The sequence below is a fragment of the Dichomitus squalens genome, assembly GCF_000275845.1.
Source record: "Dichomitus squalens LYAD-421 SS1 unplaced genomic scaffold DICSQscaffold_1, whole genome shotgun sequence".
In the NCBI taxonomy this organism is placed as follows: Eukaryota; Fungi; Basidiomycota; class Agaricomycetes; order Polyporales; family Polyporaceae; genus Dichomitus; species Dichomitus squalens.
Window position 1 is genome coordinate 891,669 of NW_006766883.1, and position 18,646 is coordinate 910,314.

Below are 18,646 nucleotides of genomic sequence, written 5' to 3' on the forward strand. Positions count from 1 at the left end.
TCGATAAACGCGGGACAACCTACTAGATGCGGCAGCCATCAGACTTTGGGACTTCACACGCAACACTAGAGACGTACTATTGCCCTGATCAGCAGATGTATTTATGAGAGAACACCTGCATGTTAACACATCAGCTGCCATCCGAGAGTCAATGGTCAGGACGTACCAAGGGGAAGATAGGCATACGGAGGGAATGCAAGAAGTACGAAGTCAAGATGTGGACGCGATGGCAGGTTGATATGGGACCATACGACGACGTCATCGCGGACGGATAAGTAATTTTGGGCAGGCAAGTCCCCCTTATAATAGAAATCTGCACAAGCGGTTGGGGATGTTGAGGGAATCTGGAGAGAATGTGCATGTTCCCACCAGATTCCCATCAAAGGGGGATTTACTGGGGAATCCGTGGGTGATATGCGCGGAATACGCAAATTCCCAGCATGTTCCCCGCCACCGTAATATGGCGCTTCACGCAGTGCCAAGAGAGGCTGTCTATTGCAATTGTAGTACGAACGTCTCAGGCAGCAGTGGACGGCGGAGGGAGGAAGACTGACAAGTCTGGTGACCAAAGAGCATGCACTGTGGACCGTCTCAAGCCGCGTCCGAGTCGGACATCTAATCAGATACGTAATTGGCACTTCACCCGATCCCCGATGAGATCTGCGGGGGGCGGCGTCCATTCACTGTCCGTCGGACTCTCGTCGGACGGCCTCCCGTCCGACCACCTTACGGAAACCCTGGCTAAGTATGTACAGCTTGCATTCCCAAGTCTCTCGTAACGATCCGAATGTATCAGGCAACTGACTAGCCTAGTAATGTGCAAATATACCCGCCGGTGAGCGGGAGTACACATACTCGTCCATCCTGCCTTTTGGCGTAACGGCTTCGGTGGACGCGTTCGAGCCAAGTTACATACGCTTGCAAAACCTCATGGGGCAAATGCCATCCATGTGGAAAAGACACCTACTGGGGATAGCATGACTAGTCCAGCTTGTCATTCAGAGCAACCAAAATAACATACACCCAACGAGGAATCCGAGCAAGGTCCATCCACGTACGTCCACAAGTCCATGCAATCCTTCCGTCATACAAACGTCCGAGAATCCCTAGTTAACTTCTTCTTCCCAAGGCCAGAGCGCATCCATAGGAGCGTTGCGATGAGCGTCACACAGCACAAGCTAAACTCTGTCCAGCCCAATGCTTCCACAGTGAGCGTTTGGCGGCATCTGCTTGAAACGCTCAGCTCGTATGGGCGGCGGCGGAGATGGATGCAATACGAATAGGAACCCACCGGGATATGGGCGCGTGGCCGGCGCAGTTGCCACCCGTGCGCGCATTATGCATGAAGCCCGCACCAAGCCCCTACGTGGAACCGTCGGTCAGGACCTTCTAGACGAAGAAGAAGACGGCGATACGTACCCATAAAATGGACGTGAGCAGGAGCCATATTACAGAGCTCGCAACTTGGGCGAGGATGTGTACGGCGCCGTCGACGATCCAGAGGACGTACGCCGTAGAAAACAGCAGCGTCCACGCCGACGAGAAGCACATGAGGATGAGGCTGGAACGCAAATGGCTCTCCGTCAGTCGCGAGCGACACTTGGGACGGGCAGGAACGGACAGGGAGTGGTAGCCCGGGCTGGACCATGTTCGGGCTTCGTTCCCGGCGCTGATGAGGAATGCGGTGAGCCCGAGCTCTGCGGCTGCTGTGAGGGTCATGAGGGTGAAGAGGAATGGATGGTAGTCGGCCCGCATCGCGACTCGACGGTATCGCATGCTCTAGTGAGATGGGCAAGGTCGAAGAGGTGCTGCCTTTGCGCTAGGGGGTTGTGCAATATATGTTGGGCGGAACATGGCGCAGGATGTGTGCGACGCAAGGCGTGCTGTGGAACACGCGGATAACATGCACACTGAAATGCCCTACGAACACGGGCCTAGGAGCATCTAGAGAACTTTATCGTCGCTATAATCTTTGAGGACCGGGGTGGGGCACGGTTCGCGTCGCGCGACGATCCGGCGCACACATGTCTTGAGCATGGAGGAATATTGAGATGGGAGGACAAGAATGTCACATGATGGTACCTATGCTCGGCTGGGCGCGGGCGGTGGTTGGCCGAGGTGGGACTCGGAGTCGCGAGTGGTTGCAATCCCGGGCTGGCGACGGGCGCGCGTCCGTCGTCGAACCCATCTCTCTCCTTGCCCCCTTCCCACTCTCCCTCGTCGGCACAAGGGGGCTGCTGAGTATACCGTCCGGTCGACTACTCACTCCCCCATGCACGCCGTCGCCGCCGTCTCCTCGTCATGAATTTGTCCAACAATCCTCCTATCGACCTTCCAAAAATCCCTTTTCTCCCCCCCATCCAAATGCCCGACACTTCCAACCTCTTCAACCGATCCTCCGGCCAGAGGAGCACAGACTCCCCTTCCTCTTCGCCCCACGCCTCGCAGGACACCTTCTTAACCGCTCACACGTCCCTTTCCCCGGATCAGCCCAGCTCATCTTCTGGCAACGGCTCGCCAGTGTACTCATATCCCCCTGCCGTAACCGCTCTTCGCACTCCAGTCGGTCTTAGGAAGTCCATATCCGTCGATTCTTTCGTAAGCATCAAGCACGCCGGCCTCAAGTCCCCAAGACCCAATCCTCCTAGCCCCCTTTCCTCCGAATTCCGCGCTTCCCAGGGCGATACTGACCATCTCTCGCCCCCTTACCCACGCCAATCCGACGCTGCCACTGCCAACCTTCGCCCTATCCTGACGGAGCGCGATAAACGTGCTACCGTGACGTCCTACTCTGGCTCATCACGCAGTCGTGGGACCAGCGTTAGCACGACGACCGACGACCGCGACCCAGGCACATTGGACGAGTCGGACATGGAGCGCTCAGACGACTTCTCAAGGCGCGTGCGCAAAGGCAAGCAGAGTTCCCGCCAGTCAGTCCGGCCTGGAGACCTCCCCATGCCCTCGCGTCTCCACCCCAAGGCGTCAGCACCTGTCATGCATGTTGGCCAGACCTCTCCGATCTCGCCTTCTCGGACCAGTGTCTCCAGCGTTTCCACCAAGCACAAGAGTTTATCTAATGTGCAGAACTTCCAATACCAGCATCTTCCCGATGAGGACGAGGTGGTGAGTAGAGGTAGATCTTCCCTCCCTGGCCCTGCTTTTGACGAAGTCCACCTCAGCTGCCCCTGACGGAGGTCACGCTTCTTGTCGTCGGTCCCCATGGCTGCGGCAAGTCCACTGTTATTCACAAGGGACTGAAGTTCCCCGACCTTTCGCCACCCGAGGAGGTGACCATTGATATTTGTGGCGGCCAGAGGCCGTTCACTTGTGCGTCTTCCATACCATCCCGTGTACGCGGATTAATCTCATGGTTCCTTAGACATTGCACGGAGAGGTGTTGTTCTTCTAGACAACGACGAGCCAGTCAATCTGCGGGTGCTCGAGGCTGACATTTCCCCGTTTAACCTGGGCGAAGCTCGCGGGATGTGGGCGGATACGACGGATATGTGGGACGGCGTTGCCATCTGCTACGACGTGACCGACGAGCATCCTCAGGGTCATCTCGAGGACCTTCTCCGTAAGTCCTGAAGACACTCGAGGTCAAGTTACGGCTCATCATTCCTTTGGCAGATACCTTCCGTCAGCTCAAGGTGCCTGTCATCGTAGTCGCATGCAAGGCCGATCTGGAGACCACTGTTCCGTTCAATGTCGTCGAGGCTATGGCGAGGCGGTACGACACGGGTATCATCCAAGGCTCAAGCGTGGACGAGAATGGGAAGAAGCAGGTTCGCGCCGGCTTCCGGTGGCTCATTCAACGCATCCTCATCAGCAGAGGAGGTATGCATCACTATCGCGCATGACCTTTTGGCTTCATTGCTCACAGAGCCACCACCCTAGATGATTATCAGGGCAACCCGGCTTCGCCCAACGCCGTCTCGTCTGCGTCGCCGCCACCGTGGGAGATCTCACGCGCGTCTTCCGTAACGCCGACGGCGTCATCTTCCTATCGCAGAGAGTCCATCCAACAATCCTCACCTACCAACCGGACATTAGGCCACGCGCCTTCGCAGTCGATATCCCATGCGAGCCGTCCGTACCATCGACCCGTGACCAACCCTCCGTCCGGAGTACCTACTCCGGCGTCTCCGACACGTGCTCGCTCGACTAGCGATCTGCTGTCTGAGCACGAGAAGTCCAAGCGGGAAGAGCGGGAGGGTCACACCACAGTATATAATGCCGGACGGAACAGCAGCCATGCGTCCCTCCAGGCTCATGCCGTCGCTGGCCTCGGCTTAGATGGGCCTTCAAGTACTACGGACGTCTCGACCTCGGATGGGGTGAGGGACCTCTCCATGAAAGAATCGTGAGTGCAGTCAGCTGGCATGGGTCGCGGCGGGTCCTTACCGTTTATATCTACAGAAGTCGTGCTCCGCCTTGGATGAGTCTGGACGACTTGCTGAACAAGCTGTTATTTATGGCCGTCTGTGATGATGGTGTGTCCTCCGTCCTATGTCAGGCCTTGCTGCTCATCACGCATTCGCGCAGATCCGGTCTTCATCTCCCATTTCCTTCTCACGTATCGACGCTTTGCAAGTCCCCGGGCGATTCTCCTCGCTATGCAGAAACGCATGCGCGCTCTCGATCATCCAACGGGTGATCCTCTGTTCGCGTGTTACGCACAGATGAGGTACGTCTCGGTTTTGTCCACTGATGCAGTGCCGCTCACGCTCTCTACAGGATTTGTCAACTACTAGATCACTGGATCAATCTATATCCCACCGACTTTGCCGTGTCTGGCGCATCTAGTGCACTCGCCGCTCTCATAAAGTCGATCCTCAACAAGACCTATCTACTCCACTACGGCGCTGAATTCCTCCCTTTCCTCGAGATGGTGTCGAGTCTGAAGGACAAGGACGCGTCGTGGGCCCTCAAAGTCGAGGACGAGAGTTCTGACTCGTCTAGCATCTCGGACGAAGAACACTCCTTCCTCGTGGACCAACCTGTGTCACAGCGCTCATCAAGTCCACCCCCCATTCCCGCCGACAACGGCCCGAGCAACCCCTCAGCATCCCAGTCTGGTTTTGCGCGCGAGAGGAAGGCAAGTCTGCCGCTGACGGCGAAGGCCCTCATCTCCTCTGCCCCCACTGCAGGTCAAGGCGGCGATCTTCAGGATTCGATACCGAAGGCACCGGCCAACCTTTCACCAAAGGACATCCTGCGTGCGCTGCAGCATACTAGTCAGCTGCTGCAAAACTATGATCCCGCCGATATTGCGCAAGAGATGACCAGATTGCAATGCCAGTTCTTCCTCCGGATTGAGGTGGGTAGTAGCGAAACTATCTCCGACCCAGTGTCTGACGACTGATCACTTTATATCAGCCGCGCCATTGGCTGCAGCACGTCCTTGTACAGGGCAAGAAGGACACGGAGTCGGACCCGATCGTTGTCTATAACCTTCTTTCGAATCACTTCGGTGAATGGTGCGCTCATGTCTCCTCGGCGTCCGTTACATCCTCGGGCTAATAGTGCTTCTTCAGGGTCGTGTCGCTGATCCTCTGTCACGATAAACCCAAGAACCGGGCACGTCAGATCGAAAAGTTCATCGACATCGCGAACCGGTTGCGGAATCTCCACAACTACTCCGGGCTCCGGGCCATCATTGCCGGGATCAACAGTGCCACTTTTGAAGGAGACGAGTCGCTCGAGCTTCTTCGGACAAGATTCAGCGAGCACTGGAAAAATTTCCAGCAATGGGACCAGCTCTTGCAGTCCGTGCGCTCGCACCAGAAGTACCGGATGGCTCTACGGAATACGAAGGGGGCGTGTATACCCGCACTGTACGCCGCGGTCTGTGTCAATGCTGTTGGCTATGCACTGACTGTTTCTCTTGCAGAGAAATTCATCTATCCGATCTCATACGCGCACACGAAGGAAACCCCGACTACCATGACGACGACCCTACCAAGATTCACTGGGCGAAGTTCAACATGATGGCGCGCTTCATCGACACCATCGTTCAGTGCCAGAAGGGCTGCCGCGAGAGTGGCGATTATGACAGGTTTCCACCCCGGGATAGGATTCGAAATCTATTCCTCACCCACCAAGAGGAGTTGCTCATGGACTACGAGGTATGTCTCGTCTCTTAGTGTCCTTACGTCGACTGACCATGCTCCTGTAGATGCAACGTTCTCGCATAGCGCTCCCGGATCTCGAGTACGAGGACAACCCCAGATCAGGAGGTCCCCGCATAGTTCCCCGGGACCCTATCTACAAGGAATCTGCCGGGTTCCGTAAGCTCTTCGCCCTTTTGGGGTAAAGAACCTCGTGTCGCACCGCGTTGTCGCACCCGCTGCTTTCCATATACCTCGCTTTCTTACAGCCAGCACATATCTATGACAGTACATTACACCCGTGAATTTTTTTGTATTACCCTTGTTGTCGACGTTTGCTATGCTGAATATGACGAGTTTGTATGCGGGCTTTTGGATCGCATCCTATATACGATACCCTGTCTATGTCTGTGCACGACCCACTCACGATTTCCTTTGATCTATCCAAGCAATTCCAAGCAATCGAGCTCTCCTTCCAAGTCTCTTCAGGTCCTCAATGTCTGACTCCCTAAGTCCATCGTATGTGAGGGTCATGCGGAAGGAACTGCCAACTGAGAAGCCTTGAGGGAATCGCCGCGAGCTCCCGTCTGATTGGCTGGCAAGTCCGGACCGGGCGAGATCCGCCTCGGGAACGAGCGTCTAAATATTTGTGTCTTTCGCACTTGCGCCTCGATGTCGAAAACCCAGACTGCAGAGGAAGTCGTCGAGCTCAACCCAGACTTCTCCTTCGACCTCTCAGGCGATCCTTACAATGACTTCCTGAACGACCACATCGATGTCCAGGACCTCGTCAAAAAGGGCTCTAAGCCGGTACGCTGGAAAGTGATATGTATTTTCCGCGGCTGCTAACGGATGTACTCAGGAACCTATCTCAGTGGACGACATCATAGCCCGTCGGAAGCTGCGCGGAAACAGTGCTAGGAAGCGTAAACGTCCTGTAGAAGATGAGGGGGAGGAGGAGGATTCTGAAGGAGACGAGGACTCGGATGACCACGAAGACGACGAAGACTCTGATGGTTCTGCTGTGTCCGAGGAGGAGTACGAGGGAGTTTCAGCAGACGAAGACGAAGATGACCCTCTGGCTACTTCTGGTGAGGAGTCCGGCGTGGAGGAGGACGAGGAAAATGGAAAAGGAGACGAGGCACACGACATGTCAGATGACGCGGAGGACGAGGAAGACGCAGCATCCTCCTCCGGCGACGAGTCAGAAGAAGAGACGCAAGCGGAGAAAGAGCGCAAGGCTGCATTCTTTGACTCCGAGTCTGGTCCCTCGGAGGCTCACACGTCCTTCCTCTCCATGAACCTTTCCCGGCCCATCATCAAGTCACTCACCACATTAGGCTTCACCACCCCCACGCCAATACAGGCCGCAACCATTCCAGTCGCGCTCCTGGGCAAGGATGTCGTCGGAAACGCCGTCACGGGTTCAGGCAAAACGGCCGCGTTCATCATCCCCATGCTCGAACGTCTCATGTACCGCGACCGGGGGAAGAAGGCTGCGGCGACGCGATGCCTGGTGCTCGTCCCAACCCGCGAACTTGGCGTGCAATGTTTCGAGGTCGGTACGAAGCTTGCGGCGCACACGGACATCCGCTTCGCGCTGGTTGTAGGTGTGTGCATCCGCGAGTTTCTCTGGAGTGTGACCATCTGCTCAACGTTCGTCAACCCTTCACGCCAGGTGGCCTGTCCATCAAGGCGCAAGAAGCAAATCTGCGAACCCGGCCGGATGTCGTTATTGCCACCCCTGGTCGTCTCATTGACCATATCCGCAACTCTCCCACCTTCACCCTCGACGCTCTCGATATCCTTGTTCTGGACGAGGCGGACCGCATGTTGGAGGACGGTTTCGCCGATGAGCTCACTGAAATTATCAAGTCATGTCCGACGTCTCGCCAGACCATGCTCTTCTCTGCTACCATGACTGACTCCGTTGACGAGCTCGTCCGCATGTCGCTGAATAAGCCGGTCAGGCTCTTCGTCGACCCTAAGCGTGCGACCGCACGGGGTCTGCTGCAAGAGTTTGTTCGTGTACGGGCTGGGAAGGAGGCCGAGCGTTCAGCGCTACTAGTCGCGCTTTGCAAACGGACATTCAAATCCCGTGTCATAATCTTCTTCCGGAGCAAGAAGCTCGCTCACCAGATGCGCATAGTGTTCAGGTTACTGGACATGAAGTGCGACGAGCTTCATGGCGACCTCAGTCAGGAACAGGTGAGACAGGTCCCACCCTTAAGCGGAGGCGCTGGAGCTGACCGTGTATACTTAGCGGCTGAAAGCGCTGCAACAATTCCGTGACGGACACGTCGACTACCTCATGGCCACAGACCTGGCTTCCCGCGGTCTGGACATTAAGGGGATCGAGACGGTCATCAACTATGACATGCCGGGACAGCTTGCTCAGTATCTCCACCGTGTGGGACGTACAGCACGCGCGGGCAAGAAAGGACGGTATGCCCGTTCTCCGACACCGGCTTCTCCGGGATTCTCATCGGGACACTTGACAGATCTGTCACGCTTGTGGGCGAAGCGGACCGCAAGATGCTCAAGGCGGCCATAAAGCACTCGTCCGGCGGCGAGGATCAGATCCGCCACCGGCAGGTCCCGCAGGAAGTGGTTAGCAAATGGGCCCAGAAGCTCGACTCGCTCAAGCAGGAGATCTCCGAAATCCTGCAGGAGGAGAAGGAGGAGAAACAGGTCAGTGCGCGGGCGTTCTATCCATTCGCATACGGCGTGCCTTATGCTGCTCCATTGACAGCTTCGCCAAGCCGAAATGGAACTCAAAAAGGGCCAGAATATGATTGAGCACGAAGCGGAGATCTTCTCGCGGCCCGCTCGCACTTGGTTCCAGACAGGGAAGGAGAAGGCCAAGGCCGAAGGTCAGTCATTTCAGGGATTCATTTCCCCTCATGCCCAAATAGAGTGATTCCTTGTCCATCAGCGTTGAGTAAACAACAGTACGAAGCTGGTTTTGACGCCGGTAAAAAGGGAAAGTCAAAGGAGCCAGCGCAGACGAAGGTACGTAAAATGAAGCCATCGTGATCCGGCCGCTGCTGACGGAGCGGCCCAACTAGCCGAAACGGGACAAGTTTGCGGGGCTATCGAGGCGGGCTAAGCGGAGGAAGATGGCGATGGAGGAGGATGCGGCGGAGACTGGGGCGATCCGTGCGGCAGTTCGTTCTGCCAAGAAGGCAACTCGACCCGCCAAGATTGGCGAGCCAGAGCGACGAACAACATCTTCGAAGAAGAGGGACAAGAAGGGGGTGCGATCGAAGAGCAAGACGAAGTCGAAAGGTGGCGCGTTCGACAAGGACTTGGGACAGCGGCCGGCGAGGGAGGGCGTGAGGGCGAAGAAGGGCGACGTGATTGGAGGCATGGGAAAGAAAAAAGGCGGAAAACGGAAGTCATAGGACCCTCCCTTGTATGATGTGTCCGGGGAGTCACCCTACCTGGACTTTGCCTCTCCGCATGCAGCGATCGAGGTCTTGAGTGGATTCATCGCCTGTCTGATGCATTGGGGTACCTAGCATGATGCACCCCAGCAAGTATTCCGTCAAAAAAACACTCTTACGTCGGTCAAGATTGCTATGAATGTTGTTGGACAACTCGCCCACGGAAAGGATCACGCTGGACTTTATGCGAGCAACATGGGAACTAAGCAAAGGCCGGACGCACATGAGGCCGCTCGCGATTCGGCGACGCGTGACATGTGTGACATTATCGTGACAAGACGCGGTTCTTAGGCGTCTTTGTAGGCGCGTATGGTGCGCCTCTTGCTCCGGACGCTGAACTTTGGAGTGAGTGGCACGGTGCCTTTCTCCGTTGAATGTATGCGCTACCCTCCGCTTCCATGATCTCATCCCCTGCCATCGGCTCAACGCAGAATTACCCAAAAACCCCTAGTTGTACATCGTGTTCCGCTGTAGCGGTGTGCGTTCGCCCTACAACTTGACATTGGCACCTACCTCCGATACTCATCCCTTAGTGGCCTCATTGACAGTGAAGAACGCAAGAATCCGGGTTTTTAGGTCATGCGCCCCCAGTTGCCTATGAATATACCTAATCTGATCCGCTATGCAATCGCAGAACGTCCACCTATGGCTACTACAATCGCTCCTGTGGCGACAATACAATTGCCAGCCGCCTCACGCGTCCTCCGCACATCATGGTGCCCAGACAAAGATTTGCTTGTCGTGACTACCCATGTCTCACATCAGGAAAAGATGACGCTGTATAAGATGCAAGGTTCAAAGAAATGGGAAGTCACAATTCAGCCTCAGTTGCTCGGCAAAACAGAAGCCGAAGTTGTAGGCGTTGCCTGGAGCCCGGACGGTATGAGCGCTCTACACCGAGGGTAATTTCGTTCTCACCAACTCTAATCGTAGTCCAGAGTATCGCAGTCGCGTCCAATCCACCCATGGTCTCGATACACTCTATTCAGGATGGCAAGGAAATACGCAGTTACCCCATTGAATTGCCTTACCACAAGATATTGGTAACTGGGGTTTGGTGGTTCCTAGAAGAGAAGAAGGTTGTTGGGAACGGACTCCCGGATATCTTCAAGCGAGGCGAGAACATTGTTGGAGCATTCTTACGAGCGACCGCTATGTATGGACGAGCTAACCATCATGCTTAGACTGGGTCCGCCCACGCCATACTCAAGGGTCTTCCGCTGCTAGATCCAGTACAAGATGACACAAGATCTCTTGGGTGAGCATTAGGCGCTTGTACAGCTATCCTTGAGATGATGCATGCTGAGAAGGTTTCAGGTCGAGTGAACTGTTCGCATTCAAAGGCGTCCGCAGCAAGTCAGCTCAAACCACGCATGTCACCCCAGGGAGCATTGACATCTGGCCACGCCTTCCCACCGACCTGGCTGCAGCCTCCATAGCGGCGAACAGGCCCGATGCCGAACATACATTTCCTGAAGCGGAGAACGAAGCTGATGATACCAATGTCAACAGCATCCTGGCCGTCGCCGACAATCTAGGCTACGTCCACTTGTTCCTCGAAGGGAGTTACCCCCTGGGTGCCGTGTCCATCCGGAGCAAGTTCTTCCCGAAGTCTCTCTACAAGCTCCGAGATCACTTCTTCGCCCACATTGGCCCTGCCGCTGCTGCTGCTGCTGACCCATCTGTCACACTCTTCCCCGCCGTCGTACAGCTGCCGTATCTCACGGGCAGGCATATGAGAGATGTAGCAAGGGTGTCGTCATCCGCTCGTGAGCTCCTGTCCTATGCGATGCGGGTGGTCCGAGACATGCGGGTGGCTTGGTGGGGCCAGGACGGTTCTCCGGGGGCTCGCACTTTGGGTCCAAAATGGCTGCGGTCTCTGGAAGACAGGCAGAAGAACGAGTTTGGCCGTGAGTTCTCAGGCATGAGCTATTGTCTACACCGTGTTCAGCCATTCTTCGCAGATGAGGTGGCCTACGCGCTGCTTGACCTGACGTGCTTGCTCACGACGGGCCGATCATCGGAGTCGTTGCTCGATTACCTCGGAAGTGGGGAGCATATGAGTGAGAGGGTATGTTTGCTGCTCGTCGTGGCTGTATGAGCACCGCCTCACCAGAAAACGACAGAGCATGCAAAAATGGGAGACGATCATGACGGACGCGTTAGTTCGGGTACGAGACCTCGCAGAGAAGCGGGTCGCTCCAGCCTGTCAGCGCCTATACTTGCTGCTGCAGGAAGTTCAGGGTTGGGCCGCCTTGTAGGCCGTGTATTCTCGATTCATGCATGCTCTTTCTGACACCGCCTCAGGCCCCAATATGCCGTATGCAATCTCAAGATGGCTGAGGTGGAGTCTTGCCTAGACCTCACCGCTGCTGTGATATTCAATTCCAGCTCACTTGCCGCGGCCTCGCGGAAAGAACTTCTACGCTTCAAGGAGTTCATGAAGTGGATACGTTACGGTACGTGGGTTCCGCGCTCTCGCGAGCTAGCCCCGTCTGATGTGTGCTGCAGAGACGGCGCGAGCCAACGCAACTGGAGACCACCATCACCACCGCCCCCAACACGACATCCTTGAGGTTAACGAGTACCTGATGTCTAGTCTTCGGGCTAGCCCGATCGACAAGTGGTTCACTGGCCTCGCAGCGCCGATCAATCGTGAGAACATAGGGGTGCCCAGCGAGAACTTGACCATCGAAGCTGCGATTGCCAAGGCTCAAGCGGCACTTGATAGCTGGGATCAAACCGTGCACGACGTAAGTCCAAGCCACTTACGTGCCCTCCACCCGCAAACTCTAATTTCCGCCATTCTGAATAGGACGTCGCACCTCGCGACCTCTCGCATATCGAACGGAACTTGGATAAGCTTCTGCTGACGCTAACGGAGCGCTGCAAGGCGATCTTTGACGAAGCTGCACGAGCGGCCGCACGCTCTGCAGTGCGCGTGGCCGAGTGGGGGATCGCTCCAACAGCGGCAGTCCCGGACACCCCGCAGTCAGCTGGGGGTGCCGCGGTCATTCGGGAGCGGACTGTGCCAGACGAGACCAAGGCAAGCGACTACGAGTTTTCAACGTGCCGTCGTTCTCTCACCGAGCGAGTCGTACAGCCGGACAATTTTATCCAATTTCTTGCAATCAAGCCACCGCATGACGGTGTGCGGTCCCATCGTGAGCACCCCGGGTCCCCCTTCTTAGCACACCTGCGCTGTTCCACGTTCAGTGATCGCTGACGTTGCCGTCGTGCTCTAGTCTGCGTTGTCCGGCTGCAACAGGGTCTGGGCGCTCTCAAGGGTGTTCCGACGGTCGAGGTTGCGGTACTGGAGTGCTGTGCCTCGGGGGAGGCAAGCGACGGGCCAGTACCTTTCGATCTCCTCGATTTCGACTTCTTCGATTCGGAAGTGCTAGTGCTCGTGTACAGGCCGAAGGATCAACAAAGTGAGTGCACCCAGCCCTCGGGTGTCCGCTGATGCGGCCGCTCATCCCGATCATATCGTAGCAGCCCGTATCGCGACGGTCGGCTACGCCGATTTAATGTACCACGCGATCCCGTCCCACGACTACGTAACCGGCACGCCTCGAAAGGCGCTGATGGAGGACGTGCTGAGGCGGCTGGCGAACGGACAGGTACGCAGGACGGTGTGCTACTCGTTGCTGTTGCGTGGGCGGACTGCGCGCAACGGTCGCGACGGCGTTTATGGATAATGTGCTGAACCATTTCCTTTTCAGGTTCCCTCGGCTCCCGCACCGATCATTCAGTCGCGAACGCTGGACGGGTGCAGGGCGGGGGGCGTGACGCTCGCGGTGAACGGCCGCAGTGGGCGGCGAGTGTCGTGCGTTCTGGACGAGGCGGGGCTGAGCTTGGAGGTGCTGGATATGGAAGGGGACGAGGAAGAGCTGGAGCTGGAGGAAGCGGAAGAAGACGAGGGATCAGGCTGATTGTCGATAACCGCGCGCCGGACGTGGGCTCGGGTGAGGGTCGTCGCTGGCATGCTGCAGTCGTGCGTGGCCGGGGGCATGCTAGTATGTAGCTGGCAAAACTGGGTTGTATATTGAGAGAACGGAATTGATTTGGTGGGTCGACACGAGGGGAGGCGACAGGCGCGTGGGAGTCACACGGCAGTGGTGTGGACCGGTTGGGCGGGCAGGGAGTGCTGGATGGGGCGTCGGTGGATCGGACCTGAGATGGAGAAATGAGGATTAGGCTCTGGAGAGGACTGATGGGAAAGGCGGGCGAAAAGATGGGGAATTTGGCGAGGGAGGGGAGGATAATTGGGCGATTGGGAGGCCTCGTGTGTTTAGGCCGCTGTGCCGCTCTCTCCCGGCTGCGTTCTCTTCTGCCCATCCATCCGAATTTATATCCCAAATCGTCGCCGCTGCCAGGCCCGGAGTCCGTCCTACATCGTCCTCAGCTGCCCTCTCTTCCGCTTCCCTCGCTCCCCTCCACCACCCGCCACCCCATGCCGCCGTCCCCCGACCCGAAAGCAGGCTCTGACGATGGCTCCTCTCGCGTCTCCGACGCCGCCCTCAGGAAGAAGAAAAATGCCGACGCCCAGGCCGCCTTTCGCGCCCGCCGCGCCAACTACATCGCGACGCTCGAGGAGACAGGTGCGCTCGCCCGTTGTACCCGCGCTACCTCCCCCCGCTGATTTGCCTCATCGCGCGCCCAGTCACCAACCTAGAGAGCGTCGTCCTCCAACTCCAGGAGTCATGTCGGCACACAGAGTCCCAGCTCCAGGAGATGCGCCAGGAGAACGCGCGCCTCAAAACCGAGCTCGACCACAAAGAGAGCCTCTTGAGGATGTACGAGCAGCAAAAGAAGGTCGATCGCGAGCCCCAGGACGACTACCCCATGTCCTCCTATGCCCCCGCTCGCACCCCGCCCGTCACCATGTCCGCGTCCATGTCTGGAGGCCCTGTCGGCAACTATGGCGACGACTCGATGCGCTACCCGTCCAACAACCACGCCTCCAGCTCCATGAACGGCGCCTCGTACCACAACCCCAATCAACAAGAATATCCCCAACGTTCGCCCGCCCTAGGATACGTGTCGATCGCGGGCAATGGCTCAGAACCTCGATCAATGCACGCTGACGGGAGGATGCCCCGGTACGACCCATATCCGTCATATCCTATCGACACCTCCAACCGTGACAGCGGTTGGGTGGCGCATCCGGGCACGGCGGTCAGCGACCCCGGTTCGATGGACAGTAACAGTGCCGCCCACTCTCCTACGTTCGTCGAGTCACCCACGCTCACGGCATCGGACATCTCATATCCGTCCCGCTATGGCGTGGTCGAGGACCAAAAGGTTCCACTCACGCCGCTCACAACTTCCCCTTATATGTTCGCCCCCAGCCGCTCTCTCTCCCCCGCCGCATCAACGCCGTCGTCCGCGTCATCGACCTCGATCGCCCCCGCCCCCGCCCCGTACGCGTTCACCTTCCCCGAGGGCACGTCCATAGCGGACAGGCCCGAGTTCTACCGCCGGCCACACGCGCCGGAGCTCACCCTGCACGGCGGCACGGCGGACGTCACCTCGATTCTCCGCATGAGCGCCCGCGCAAATCCCTCCTCCTCGTCTTCCTCAGCAAACGATCGCCCCGTGCAGGCCCCCTCGCCGTACTCCCGCGCCGACAACGGCTCGCACGAGCGCGAGAGCGACGGCGAGTCCTCCTCGTACACCTACTCCTCCCGCTCGCGCACGCGCACGAGCACCGTCTCCCGCACGTCGCGCTCGCCGTCGCCCGGCCCGCCGCCGATCTGTGGCACGCTCGCAGTCATCAAAGCGCAAGCGTTCGGCGCCCTGCGCAGGACCCGGGGCCGGTCGAAGAAGACGTCCGAGGGCGCGGCAAAGGCCGCAGTCGAGGCCCTCGCCGCGCGCGGTATCGGCGTCGCGAATCCTGCGAAGCGGCCGCGACTGCACGACAGCGACGGGGATCTGCGGATTTGAGGCTGCGGCCGCGGCCGCGTCCGAGTCCAGGATTGTCTATCTCGACGCGTATGCGCGCGCGACCGACGACTGGAGATTTATACGACTGAACGGGGACGATCGAAGCGCGAATATGAATATGAATCAAGTAGAGGCCTCCCACACTCATATGTACCAACATCTCGAAACAGCATTTTGCGATCTAGCTCTAGCTCTAGCTCTGCCTTCGGGACTCTGTAGACGACTCGACTGCCTGACTGCTACTTACACCATCCCTTCTCTTGCTTTGGCCCCACATTCACACCACTGTCTCCCTCCATGCACACAGCACGCCGTTACTTATTCGCTCACAACATGTTCTAGGTATACTTCATGTAGGATAATATTACATGTAATATAGTGTTGCCTGCTTTGCATGTATATATAGCCGCTATGCTTTCGTCCCAAGCCAATCCCCCTCCCGCTCCGTCGTCCGAGACCCCTGCGAACGGCCAGCGATAAGCGTCGAACGGTCGCCTCGCAAGTACGGAACGGGCTCCTTGACTGCGTCCGAAGATAGGCAGAAGATACCCCATCGTCGTATGTTTCCCACCAGAAGGCGCATTTGGCGCACGATTCCGACCAAAGCTTTTGGCACAAAAGAAGCATTCCTCCTTCCAACCAAACAAGGTTCAAGCTACGCCTCGGCCGAGTGCGAGCTGAAAAAGGGCACATTACATGTAGGTCGCCGAAATGAAAGACCGCCGTGGCTGTAGGGGGAAAGAGGTGGGTAACGCCGTGATATTCGGATAGGCGACTGTCTCGTGCACGTCAATGCGTGGGCGCGGGCTGTGCAGACGCAGCAGCGCGAGGCGTGAGACCGCAGGCCGCAGCGAGAAGGCCAAACAAGCCGTTCGCGAGATGTGGCGAACATGGCGGTCCTTGCGTGTCCACCAAATAAAGTCCGCATGTGCGCGCCGGGGGTTCTACAGAGTTCCGCGGGCTTCATATGCAAAGCGGCAGACGATCGAACGAAGCCGACAGGGTAGAGGAACGGTTAATCAAGTACCGTGAGACTTCCAGCGTCGGCTACCAACATCGTTCCAGAAACTCGGTGTTGTGCGGAGGATGGAACGGCAGAGGGCGGTTGGGACTGAACCACAAGACCGATGATGCAGGTCTGATAGTCTCCATCCACACTGGGAGAGCCCACGGGCGAACCGAGCGCATCTAGTCCATTCAATATGCCCGAACGGTCAGCTCTGCAGACTTGTGCGGCTTAGGCAAAGCGCATGCGCGTACCTGGTGATGAAGCACCGCACCAGTTCTATCCCGGACATCGACCCCCGAACGTGCCCCCCGTCATCCGCAAAATCATGTGCGACAAAGGGATAGCGCGCGACACTCAGATGCTGCTTCATCTCTTCTGTTCGCAATGAGGCCATCGGCGGACGTCGCGATTCAGCGGGTCACAGACATCCGTCGATTGACTTTAGGCACCGCGGGATCCCAAGTGCCCCTGATTTCACTGGCGGAAGCGCGTCAGCCACACCTTAAACGAGGCCGAGATCACCTAAATCGACACGCACTTCTTGTATTTCTGCGCCCAAACCAGTACGCCAGGCGCGACGAGTGTCACGAAGATAAAGCAAGCGATATAGATGTAGGCTGCGGTGCTTGATAGGGGGTACGTGAGGATAACCGAGAGCACGGAAATGAGTGTCGTGAGGATGACTTGCAGGGTTATTGCGCCGTCCTGCAGGAACCAAAACGCTGAAGTCAGAAGTGGGTTGTAGCACTATATGGACTATAGATGAACAAACCTGCATGCGGCGCCGAAGCATCGGGAAGAGTGCGAATGACTGCACAGAAAACAGGATCAACCCGAACACGGAGAGATCGTCCGACAGTCGAGAAGCAAGGACAACGGACGACGATATGGCAGCATTCATGGAGAGGACTGACGTCAACCTCAAGGCGAGAAGTCGACAGAATTAATCTCCTAGCAGCGTGGTTTATGACATAACCACATACCTTTCACGTTTGTGACCGCGCGGTCTAATGGCAGTGTAGTCCGCCAGCAAGGCGTTCAGGATAAAGAGGCACGCTGACAATGCCCAAATGGAATCAGAAGAGGTAGCAGCGGTCAAGGTCTTTAGGACCGGCGAAAGGGACATCAGCGCTAGGAAGACAAGTATGGAGGCCTTCAGCGTCTTTGCTCCTGAGCAAAACAACCGTGTCATTGAACATGTGCCAGAAGAATGCAGGGACTTGAGACGTACGATTGGTGTTCCGAGTGACTGTGTCTACGCTGCCTCGTTCAAGCAACTCCCATACGATATAACCTGTCAGAAACACCCCGCCAGATAGCCAAACAAGAACGCGAGGATCCAAAAGCCGCTGTTGAAGTCTCATGAAGACAGCAAGGAAAACGAAGATGCTCGCGAGGTGCTGGCTTATGGGACACGATAGAATAACAAGCTCGCGATAAGTATAGGGCTGGAAGTTGGCTGCATGTCCAACTTGCACTGAGAATATGTTCCAAGACATATCCCAAGGGATCTACTCACGATTCCTGCTGAGTGAAGCCAGAAACGAACGTGGAACATAGTTGTCAGGGTATGGCTTCTTCTTCCACAAGACCCGTTCCCATTCTGCTTCCCATGCCTCCGTGTACATTCATGAGACGTCGCGCAGAGTCCAGAACGCCGACCAGCGGTCGTGCCAGGCGTGCTTGACGGTGAACTGGAGCAGATCAAGCAGTCGTCGTCCGGAAGATCGTGAACGTGTAGGCTGAGTTTTGGAGTCATGGGCGTCTGCAAACCTGCCACGACACCGCGAGATGAGGCGCCCATAGAGGTCCTTCCCCGTACACAACTTGGATCTCGTTGACACATGCATGAATATTTACATATGACCAGATATGGCTGTTTTTTCTTCGTCGATGCACAGTACTTAGGTGGCCGGAGCTCGCTGCAGTATTCGTATAGCCAGTTGGCCCCGCTCGGGTGGTATCACTCAATGATCATCGTCATCCCAGCGGTAGATCCATGGGTGCTACGGGTGAATAATCTTATTATCCCAAAACCAAGTAGATGCAGTGTTCGTGGATACCAGCACACTCCCTCCGTGTTCTCGATGGACACACGTAGCGCCATAACGTGTGGGGTCCCGGTGTCGTCAGCC

At 56.9% G+C, this 18,646-nt stretch overlaps 5 protein-coding genes across 5 annotated transcripts; 3 read left to right on the top strand and 2 right to left on the bottom strand.

Annotated features, from left to right (window-relative positions):
- Window positions 1-968: 968 nt before the first annotated feature.
- DICSQDRAFT_151132 (uncharacterized protein) lies at window positions 969-1,793 on the bottom strand. Its single transcript, XM_007360130.1, has 3 exons — window positions 1,420-1,793; window positions 1,292-1,362; window positions 969-1,226 (listed from the first exon to the last, which is right to left on the bottom strand). The coding sequence occupies exons 1-3, from the start codon at window positions 1,774-1,776 to the stop codon at window positions 1,085-1,087; spliced, it is 570 nt and encodes a 189-aa protein (XP_007360192.1). The 5' UTR covers window positions 1,777-1,793; the 3' UTR covers window positions 969-1,084.
- A 571-nt stretch (window positions 1,794-2,364) lies between these two features.
- On the top strand, window positions 2,365-6,316 carry DICSQDRAFT_48043 (ras GEF; the record flags this gene model as incomplete). The annotated part of the gene is made up of 12 exons (XM_007359876.1): window positions 2,365-3,120; window positions 3,195-3,327; window positions 3,380-3,577; window positions 3,631-3,837; window positions 3,886-4,363; window positions 4,423-4,493; window positions 4,546-4,687; window positions 4,738-5,320; window positions 5,380-5,480; window positions 5,538-5,837; window positions 5,894-6,128; window positions 6,179-6,316. The coding sequence occupies 12 exons, from the start codon at window positions 2,365-2,367 to the stop codon at window positions 6,314-6,316; spliced, it is 3,342 nt and encodes a 1,113-aa protein (XP_007359938.1).
- A 466-nt stretch (window positions 6,317-6,782) lies between these two features.
- On the top strand, window positions 6,783-9,514 carry DICSQDRAFT_95337 (DEAD-domain-containing protein; the record flags this gene model as incomplete). Its single annotated transcript, XM_007360131.1, has 8 exons — window positions 6,783-6,920; window positions 6,973-7,720; window positions 7,789-8,318; window positions 8,374-8,555; window positions 8,612-8,801; window positions 8,863-8,983; window positions 9,046-9,122; window positions 9,179-9,514. The coding sequence occupies 8 exons, from the start codon at window positions 6,783-6,785 to the stop codon at window positions 9,512-9,514; spliced, it is 2,322 nt and encodes a 773-aa protein (XP_007360193.1).
- Window positions 9,515-10,088: 574 nt separating this feature from the next.
- Window positions 10,089-13,631, top strand: DICSQDRAFT_176475 (uncharacterized protein). The gene is made up of 13 exons (XM_007360132.1): window positions 10,089-10,132; window positions 10,191-10,436; window positions 10,490-10,683; window positions 10,741-10,814; window positions 10,874-11,466; window positions 11,521-11,627; window positions 11,683-11,813; window positions 11,864-12,015; window positions 12,068-12,309; window positions 12,372-12,720; window positions 12,802-12,987; window positions 13,049-13,176; window positions 13,279-13,631. The coding sequence occupies exons 2-13, from the start codon at window positions 10,202-10,204 to the stop codon at window positions 13,486-13,488; spliced, it is 2,601 nt and encodes an 866-aa protein (XP_007360194.1). The 5' UTR covers window positions 10,089-10,132; window positions 10,191-10,201; the 3' UTR covers window positions 13,489-13,631.
- A 377-nt stretch (window positions 13,632-14,008) lies between these two features.
- Window positions 14,009-18,230, bottom strand: DICSQDRAFT_95342 (phosphatidylinositol N-acetylglucosaminyltransferase). Its single transcript, XM_007360133.1, has 8 exons — window positions 18,031-18,230; window positions 17,743-17,970; window positions 17,495-17,681; window positions 17,284-17,431; window positions 17,050-17,216; window positions 16,763-16,988; window positions 14,217-16,690; window positions 14,009-14,154 (listed from the first exon to the last, which is right to left on the bottom strand). Exons 1-6 carry the CDS (start codon window positions 18,137-18,139, stop codon window positions 16,922-16,924), a joined length of 906 nt encoding a protein of 301 aa, XP_007360195.1. The 5' UTR covers window positions 18,140-18,230; the 3' UTR covers window positions 14,009-14,154; window positions 14,217-16,690; window positions 16,763-16,921.
- Between the last annotated feature and the right edge of the window lie 416 nt (window positions 18,231-18,646).

Excerpts from the sequence above, each read along its gene's own strand:
- DICSQDRAFT_95342 (XM_007360133.1), bottom strand. The coding sequence starts at position 18,139 with ATGTACACGGAGGCATGGGAAGCAGAATGGGAACGGGTCTTGTGGAAG. Across the intron at positions 17,432-17,494 it reads CGCGGTCACAAACGTGAAAG|GTTGACGTCAGTCCTCTCCA; the intron begins GTATGTGGTTAT and ends TCTCGCCTTGAG. Across the intron at positions 17,217-17,283 it reads TGCTTCGGCGCCGCATGCAG|GACGGCGCAATAACCCTGCA; the intron begins GTTTGTTCATCT and ends TGGTTCCTGCAG.
- DICSQDRAFT_176475 (XM_007360132.1), top strand. The coding sequence starts at position 10,202 with ATGGCTACTACAATCGCTCCTGTGGCGACAATACAATTGCCAGCCGCC. Across the intron at positions 11,814-11,863 it reads GTTCAGGGTTGGGCCGCCTT|GCCCCAATATGCCGTATGCA; the intron begins GTAGGCCGTGTA and ends ACACCGCCTCAG. Across the intron at positions 12,988-13,048 it reads CAGGCCGAAGGATCAACAAA|CAGCCCGTATCGCGACGGTC; the intron begins GTGAGTGCACCC and ends ATCATATCGTAG.
- DICSQDRAFT_151132 (XM_007360130.1), bottom strand. The coding sequence starts at position 1,776 with ATGCGATACCGTCGAGTCGCGATGCGGGCCGACTACCATCCATTCCTC. Across the intron at positions 1,363-1,419 it reads TGCTCACGTCCATTTTATGG|GGGCTTGGTGCGGGCTTCAT; the intron begins GTACGTATCGCC and ends GGTTCCACGTAG. Across the intron at positions 1,227-1,291 it reads GGCCACGCGCCCATATCCCG|ATGCCGCCAAACGCTCACTG; the intron begins GTGGGTTCCTAT and ends CGTTTCAAGCAG.